Source organism: Lonchura striata, chromosome 8, assembly GCF_050655825.1.
Source record: "Lonchura striata isolate lonStrDom1 chromosome 8, ASM5065582v1, whole genome shotgun sequence".
In the NCBI taxonomy this organism is placed as follows: domain Eukaryota; kingdom Metazoa; phylum Chordata; class Aves; order Passeriformes; family Estrildidae; genus Lonchura; species Lonchura striata.
In genome coordinates this window covers 8,738,826-8,747,493 of record NC_140710.1, presented here as the reverse complement: position 1 = coordinate 8,747,493, position 8,668 = coordinate 8,738,826, and the positions used below count along the sequence as shown (strand labels likewise).

Below are 8,668 nucleotides of genomic sequence, written 5' to 3'. Positions count from 1 at the left end.
TCCCTCCCCCCAAAACCAGGAGCTGCCAAAAATGTCCTCTTATAAATCTCCCACCCCAGTGCTGCTCCAGCTGGGCTGCCCTTGGTTACAGAGTCCTTTAATCCTTTGTTCACTGGTCAGGAACAGGACCCTTCATGCCACTGGAGTAACTCACATTCCAGGGATGGCCAAAGCATCAGAGCTCTCTCATTTCAATCTACAAATGCCACAGCTTAGAACAGCAGCTCGTTGTTCCCATGGTGGCCCTGGCACTGTCCCCACCACAGCAAAAGACAGACCCTGGTTAATGGGCACCCTGGCAGGAGCAGGTTGCCCCAGGACAGCCAGCACTGCCCAGAGCAGCCCCATGCCACTTCCTGGCAGCCCTGATCAATGACTGCCATTGATGAGAGCCTCCAGCCCTGGGAATGGCTCCCAGTTGGCTGTAGGGCTGCACACTGGGGTCAGTGGGGTTCAGGGAGTGCTGCCTTTCACCCATTAAGCAGCACTGAGAAGTGCTGGATTGTTTCTGTAGCTCTGTAACCTCACCTGGCAAATGGAGGAATGATGCTCTCACTTCCCTGTAAATGTCTTTGAGGCTCTGGGGCAGTCCAAATGCTGAGCATTCCCTGATGTCCTTCATTCTCCCAACTGCCTAAGGCTGGGAGAGCTGTGAGATGCCAGAAAGTCCTCTGGCTGATTAGCAGAACAACCCTCTTTTCTGTCATAGGCAACAATTCCCTTTATTGCTCACCAGGAAGATATGTACAGAGGGGGAGGTTTGACATTAAAATTTCATAGGTTCTGACGTTAAAATGAATGGTGTAGGCCATAAAAAGGAGGGTGAACCGGGGAGAAAAGAGCAGGTTTTCCATCAGCTGCTCCCCGGAGGGCGGCTGGGAGCATGGGGATGTTCCAGGCACCCAGCAGGATTCCCTCTGTGCCTTGAACAGGTCAACACCCTCCTGGGACTTGGGACACCAACCTCGCCAGGGTGACCACCAGTCAGGAGAGTGGCACCTCCAGACCTCTCCTGGTGACCAATGCCCGTATGGACGCCAGCCCCAGAGGGACAAGAGCATGTCCCATGGGTGGAAAGGGAGAAGATCAGGAGGTGGTGGTGCCGTGGAGAGGCCAGAGCCCCATCGTTCCCAGGGGGTGCCAGTGCAGAGGGTCTCTGTGGCAGGAGGAGGGTGGCGGGTGGGTGCTGCTACATGGCCGTGGTGATCACCTTCTCCTCGGGCTCCACGGAGTTCTCGTAGGCGTGCTCGTTCTCTTTGGACCTGCACCAAGAGGGACAAGTGCAATGCTGAGCTCAGCCCCAGCAAAGCCAGCATTCCCAAAGCCACCACTGGCGTCCTGACCTTGCTGGTGCCAGCTGTGCTCTGAGTGAGGGGCGAGATGGGGACCACAGGAGGAGTCACCTTGAAAGGACCAGAGCCAAGTGTGGGGTGGGAGTTGCTCTAATTGTTAGTGAGGGCTGTTTTGGCAGTCACCATCTGTGTGGTGACTTGTGGTACTTTTGGTGGTTTCCTCTGTTGGAAAATTGTGATGTAGCATAAGAAAAATGTGGCGTAGCAGGTCGTGAGGTGGTGGATGGGTTGTGGGGCTCAGCTGCACAGATAGGGAGAGATGAGGGAGAAGGGGATAATCCCTCACTGCCTTAGCCCCTGGAAAGGTTAAAAGCCCCAAAAACAGGTGCATGGGATGTGTAAGACCTTGAGTGGGTGAGACCACGGCTCCGCATGTGTGAGCTGTCCCCAGGGGAACAGAGCAGAGCCTGGGAGCCATGGGGAAGAAGTCTGAGCAGGTCCTTCACCTGAAGTCAGCTGCAGCTGATACATATCTCCCTTCATGGCCGTTGGATATGACAGCATCTGGCTTGTCCTCCACACTCACCACGTTCTCAGCATTTTCCCTGCAGGGAAAAAAGGGAGGAGTTTGGACAAAGCAGCAAAGGAGTCGTGCAGGGGAGCAGCTTCTTACTGGTGATGACACCACAGAGACAATAAATGTCCTGGGTGTGATTCTGTCCTCAGACACCCTGCTCAGCCTCCTTCCCAGCAGGACAAGGACAAGGAGAGACGCCCTCACTGCAGCTTTGCAGAGGCTGTGCCAAGTGCCAGCCCCTGTCTCCATAGCGGTGACTCCCAGCACCGTGCTGGCAGTCAGCAGGACTCACTGTCAATACGTGGGATTGTTTTCTCCCACTAACTGGTTTTTCCAGTCCATTTCTGTGTAATCTGTTGCAAAACAGTCCCCTGTGGATCCTGGTGGACACAGAGAGAGCAGTCAAGGCTCCACTGTTGCCTCAGCCCTGCCACAGGAGGGCTGTCCTTGTGCACATCCATGTCAGCAAAGCTGAGCTGCTCTCTCTCAGAAGTGAGCCTGGATCACTTGCAGAAGGAGCCACTGGGCAGGGATGGAGTGTTTGGAGCCAGGCTCCAAAAGCTCAGCTCTGGAGTGAGCCTGTAGCCTGAGCAGCACCGGGGAATTTGGCAGCAGAGGGTGGGTGCAGGTCCACCCTGCATGCACGTCCCTGCCTCCTCCAGAGCTTGCCCAAGGGCAGTTTCAGAGGCTTCTCCAAGGAACAACCTGGCATAAACAGGCAGTGGCTCAAGCTGATAGCTGCTGTGACAGTGACAGTGCAGAGCTGGCAGGGCTCCAGGCTGCCGAGCCTCGCTCCTGCTCTTCTGAAGGAAGGCCAGATTAATTAAAACAAGGCACCATCCCTCCTCAAGCCCTCCTCAGCATCCTCTGCCTCCAGGCTGGGAAAAGGCAGCCAGGCACGGGCAGCAGTGGGAAACACCATCCCTGCCTACCACTCCATGGGCTGGGGGTTCCCTCAGTTTGAGGACGAAGGTTCCTCTTTGGGAAACAAAGACTACAGTGGCAAGTCAGACCATATAAATGTATATATACATATCATGCATCGGCCCAGAGTGCATCCCAAAGGGACCAGCTTAAAATGACTCTGGGGGAAAGCTGACCTGCTGATGCTCAGAGTGTGAACCAGCTGCCCACCTCCTCAGCCGGGAGAGGCTGCAGGAATGTACAGCTACAACAAGACTCCAGCCCAAAGCAACCCCACCAGTGCACAGGAATGGGGAAACAGGTGTGGAGTGCTTTTGGTCTTCATCCCCTGTGGCCTTTGGGCTCAGGTTCAAGATCAAGTTGCTGCAACCTTGCCAGCTGGCCTTGCTCAGCTGAGCAGGAGCAGCAGCCTGTGAGTCTGCTTGGCCAGAATCAGGCGAGAGTTAAACCCATCCCACAGAGCCTTTTTCAGATGAATAAAGACACCACATTTGCCTCTGCCATGGGCTCCAGGTGGAGGGTAGTGCCACTGCCACTACCTCCCTTTCTCCCAGCTCCTCTCACTGTGTTCTCACAACATGGCTCTGTCTGCTTTGCAAAAAACACTGGTTCAGGCTTATTATCCCATGGATACAAGGTACATGGGAACTGCACCCCCAAAAGCCACAGAAAACCAGGCTGGGCCAGGTCCCTGAACACGTTCCCACATGATCCAGCTGCGATGCTGTGGCTTTGCCATTCCCAGCACAGAATTTTCTTTACTGGTGGCAGAAAAAATTTGTATGGTGCAAGCTCACATCTGGCAATCAGTAACAGGGATCAGAGACCAGGACAGGGACAAAAGGACGGGGAGATGAGGACAGGGAGTCTTTGCTCTCCCAGCATAGCAAGCACGGTGTTCCCAATCCTGGAACATGCACAGAGGCTGCTGGAAGTGACACGTGCCAAGCTAAGCCCAGCTCAGAGCAACCTGCCACACTTACACTTTGTCCTTACACCAGAACCTGTTGACCACGAAGGCAATGGCCACCAGGACTAGAAACACAACCACTGCGATGACACCCTGTGACCACGGCTGGAGGCTGCCCCGGGCTGCAGGGAGGGAAGAGGACACAGGTTAGAAATTCATCCTCAGGCTTTATCTGCCAGCTTCACAGCAAGGTCCAGATGAGAGCTTGATCCTGCAAATCGGAGCAGGACATGTTGCTGTCGATTCAGGCAGGCTTACCTGTGATTCCAATGAAATAAAATACAATTAACAGCGTTTTCACTGGTGTTTGCATGTGGAGTGTGGTGCCTGGCAGCTTTGGGGCCCCTTATACACTGACGTACACATACAGATACATAAACAAGCACCTTGTGGGGCTGGTGACTCTGTGATGGGGAAGAAAAACCCTGGGGGATATGGAGGAAGGGAGTGAAGGAGAGTGTTTGTCAAAGGAAAGAAGGCAGAGGGGTTTCAGCAAACTGCTTATTCTCTTTCCCCAGATGCCACAGACATAATTCCTAGGATATTTTTCAAATACTGACTGGTAAAATAAGGACTGTAACAGGCCGAGTGTAAGATTTGGTAGCCACTCCCACAGCAAAAAGTTGTCGTTGTGGATTTTGGTAAAATGCACCATCCAACAAGTTTCCAGAGCAGCAAATGATTTATGACAGAAATTGAAGGCTGAAGCTTTCAGAGGAATAACCTCAGCACAAAGAACAGGTGGGGATGGCAGGGCCCCAAGCAGCATTGGGGTGGAGAGTGGGGGTCTGGGAGCTGGCTGGGATAGCCCCATTTCCCCCAGGGATGGAACAGACTGACAAGTTCCTTTTTCTCTATCCAGACCTAGGCAGGAATCTAGCCGCGGGTGGGAAGGCTGTGAGACACATTCCTGGATGTGGGCAGGATGCAAGGACAGGCAGTGAGAAGAGGAAACTTTGTCCCAGCCTTGCTGGGATGTCTGCTCCTTGCCTCCCACTGGATTTTGGACAATGGAGCATTCAGAGTAGTCAAACCCATCCTTAAGTGCCATCACATCAGCACTAAAGGACACCTTGTCCATACAGCCACATCCCTTTGAGATTTAATTACTGTTTACTCAGAGGCAGCTTTTCCTCCTCTGCTGCTCTAACACAGAGCCTTGCACATAACCTGTCCCTGTGCACGGGCAGCAGGGGCAGGCAGAGGGTGACACCTGCCCCAGCATCAGCCTCAGGACACCCAGAGCCAGCCAGGGACCCCTGCAAGGCTGAGCTGCCCCAGGGCGAGCAGTGGATGGATGCTGCAGCCTCCTCAGACATTCACACTGAGCACTTCCTCTGCCTCACGGGACACAAGCCTCTGCTATAAACAGAAAATAATCTTTACTAGCAGTAGTAAGAGTAGGCTGCATGCTCCACACGTGCCAACTCCTACCCCACATCCAGCTTCACACTGCCTCTGCTGCTAACAGCTCTCCTCCCTCTGATTTTGGGATACTTTGGCAGCATCCCCAGCTCCTGGAGTCTTTACTGCAAGAGACAATAATAAATAAAACAGCAAAGCCTCAAACCCCAAACCAGAGCTCTTTTTTTCATCTTGGAAGTGAAATCAGCCTGGCCAGCTGACTCACCAGCACTGCCAGTCTGGAAAGCAAGTCCTGGGCAAGGGGCTGTGAGAAGAGCCCTGAGCAGCATCTCTCAGCCCCTCTCCCCACAGAGACATTTGTCGTGTTTCTGCAAGGTCCCAGGGCAGAAATTCAAGCAGGAGGAATTCAGATGGAACTTTCCTCTTGTATCAGCGTGTTTGACTGAAGTACCATTGTACCAGCAGGCTGTGCTGGGGCAGCCAGGGGTGCTGGCAGTGGGGAGGAGCAGGGCTTGGTCCCCTCCTGCCCTGCCTGGTGCTCAGGGATGCTCCTGCCCGGCTGCCCACCACCCCTGTGAGTGCAGCCCCAAACACATCTATTGCCTCCTGGCTGAATTTTGGCTCGCTCTGCATCCTCCCTCCCTCTGCCCTTGGCTGTTGGCCACATTTATTTATTAGCTGTATTATTATTTTTCCTGCCAGACCCGAGGTTTCCAGCCTAAGCCTGGGGGGGGGGGGCAGGGGGGTGGTCAGGTCCAGCCTTTCGTGAGGCTCCTGCTGGGGTTAAGGGAGTTCAAGGGCAACCAGGGAATGAAGTCAGCAATGACTTAAACTGCCAAATTTGCATCTCGTGATCTTCCAGGAAAGGAGCGGAGAAGAAAAGTGGCAGCAAACCTCCTTGGAGCAAGCATGCTCAGGAGGTACTGGGTGGTTTTGTGAGTGAAATCTCACTCCTGTGGCTGTTTCCAGCAGATTCCGAAGCATCCAAAGCCAAAAGGGAAAACACCAAACCAAAATCAATGGTTTCTGGCTTCCAGAGATCATGTAGGGCCTGGCTGCAGGGGGAGATAAGGATGGTAAAGGAATGGCAAATGCCTCTACACTGGGCTGAAATACCGGCTGGGAAAGTTGCACAGGCATAAGAAAGGAGGAATGGGGATGAGGCAGAAGGAAGAGCTTGATAGGATCTATTCAGGAGTAATGTTTGGGTCCCAGCCCTCGGGGCACTGCCTGGCTGCAGTCCCACCGAGCACACCTTGCTGCCCTGCCAGGAGGGATGGCTGAAAGGATGAGTCTCACCTGTGGAAACAGGCCTGTGTTCCTGGAAAATGCTTCACCGGGGATGCCTGTCCTGGGTCAGCCCGTCCCTCAGGCTCTGCCACCTCCTCTCTGTGTTGCCCCATGGTAATTGATGGGGTTTTCCCCCACAAACAAGATTTCTGAAGCCAAACTAAGCAGTGTGGAATCTGCAGCCCTGGCAGATGTGTCCCCACACATCTGCAGCTACAAACCAGACCAAGGGAAGTGCCAGTGCCTCTTCCAGAAGTGCCTGGGCACTTGTTGCAATTCTGTTTTCATACTCAACAGCTAATTTGAACACCTGATTTTTAATACATCTTCTCTGAATGTTTGGAAAGCTTTGCCTGGCCTGTCTTTTCTGCTAAGGAAGCTGTGCCAGGCTCTGAATCCTCATTAAAGGATTTTTTATTTTTTTACTCTTTCCAAGCAAAGCATTCAACCCTGCTGACAATGGACACTCCAGACTGTTAAATCCTCAGCAAGTTGGTAAACAAACACAGGAAGAGCGGTCAGGGCTGGGGCATCAGGAGGAGAAAGGGGGAGGGAACTTTCTGGGACTTTGGCAGCACCAGATGAGTTTTAATTATTCCTCATTATTTCTAGCACTAGAGAAACCCTTAGTGAATTTCCTAAAAATAATGCCCTAGCATAGGAAGTTTCTCTGTTAAATCTTTGAGAAGAGAAGAGGAGGTCAATTTGCTGAGGAAAATATTTGCTCCCTCTCCTCAGCAATGATCAAAATTACAGATTAACAGGAGGATCCGAGAGCTCAGGGAGCAACCCAGAACAACACTTGCTCAAGGATAAGAGTGAGAAAAAAGAAAGAAAGAAAAAAAAGCCTTAAGGAAACAGATTACTCATCTCGGTGCACAGTCCTGCCAGAGGTAAACCAGAGCACTTTATCTCTGTGCAAGCAGCTCAGATAAACCTCAGGTGGCAGTTTCGGCCTTCAGCAAAACAGGTAGAAAATCTCTATATCCCATCTCCAGCAAAACCCCCGAGCCCCCTGGACACCCACCCGCGCTGATGTGAAGGCAGAGCTAAGCTCAGGCAGGAGCTGGGCTCATTTTCCCGAGAGGCTCCCGCATGTTTGTCCTTGTCCCCCACCGACAGCTCCCACCTGGCCGGGGCTCGGCACACCTTCCTGCCTTTCCCTGCCTCTATTTCCCGGGATGTCAGGCAGCTGGCTGCTCTTACCTTCCTGGCAGAAGGCAGCAGGCAGCCGGAGCAGCAGCCCCAGGAGCAGCAGGCGGGCAGGCATGCTGGCAGCAGCGCTGCGCTCTGCCGGGCACGGCAGCGGCGAGCGCCTGGTCAATAATCAAACACCTCATCGGGGCCGATGCTCTCACCTGGTTATTCAAATCCTGCTCGGGAAGGAGGTGCTTCTTCGCCGGCTCAGTTTGGGGCGCGGTGACATGAACCTGACGGTCCCCGTAGGTAGGGCGTGGAAGGGAACTCAGGCACAAAATATTTGCATCGGTCCAGGAGGAAAAAAACAAGACCCGGGTGGGTAAAACTCTTCCCCAGTGAACCTGTGGTGCTTGGGGAGCGTGGTTGCCCCCAAGTCCCCTTCCCGAGGAGGAGAGGGGAAGCCCAGCAATGCCCGAGCTCTGACATTCCTTCCCACCCCATGGGACCCCCACTCACTTCCCTGCTTTTTCTTTTCAACAAGTGTCACTAATAACCCAGCAAAACACATTGGTGACTTTAAAACATCCAATTAATAGACCAGACTCCATGCTGGGTACTGCCTCTCACCTCCCACACCTTATTTAATGGTGACACTATGAAACAGAGCATCAGGGCTGTCCCCAAAATTTCTTCAATACCAGAAGAGGTAGAAAGAGCCAAAGAGCTGCAGCAGGCTGCAAGGCTTGCCCTCCACAAAAGCTGCACAGATGCTGCAGGACAGAGAATGTTGCAGGTCCCGAGTTAAGCAATTTTCCAGTCCATGTCAGGTTTGGATGACTGACAAACCCACCCCACAGGAAGAATAAAAGGTATTTGGCTTCACAACTAAGAAACTTCAGTTGCTCCTGAAGGAAACTATAAAATTGTGAGCCAGGTGTTCCATTGTCACTCTTCTTGTGATGTGTCACAGCATCTTTGTAACCCCTCAACAGCATCTGAGCCCCCGACCTTTGGGTCTGGTGATTTCCCCTGGATGCTCCATCCTGAGAAGCAAATAACACTTTATCCCCATGGGCCCCATGTTCAGGAATGTGCAGCACCCTCAGAATG

The 8,668-nt window shown here is 53.0% G+C and overlaps 1 protein-coding gene across 1 annotated transcript; it reads right to left on the bottom strand.

Moving 5' to 3' along the window:
• Positions 1–751: 751 nt before the first annotated feature.
• Positions 752–7,792, bottom strand: PDZK1IP1 (PDZK1 interacting protein 1). Its single transcript, XM_031505557.3, has 4 exons — positions 7,625–7,792; positions 3,777–3,885; positions 1,799–1,897; positions 752–1,262 (listed from the first exon to the last, which is right to left on the bottom strand). The coding sequence occupies exons 1-4, from the start codon at positions 7,686–7,688 to the stop codon at positions 1,190–1,192; spliced, it is 345 nt and encodes a 114-aa protein (XP_031361417.1). The 5' UTR covers positions 7,689–7,792; the 3' UTR covers positions 752–1,189.
• Positions 7,793–8,668: the final 876 nt, after the last annotated feature.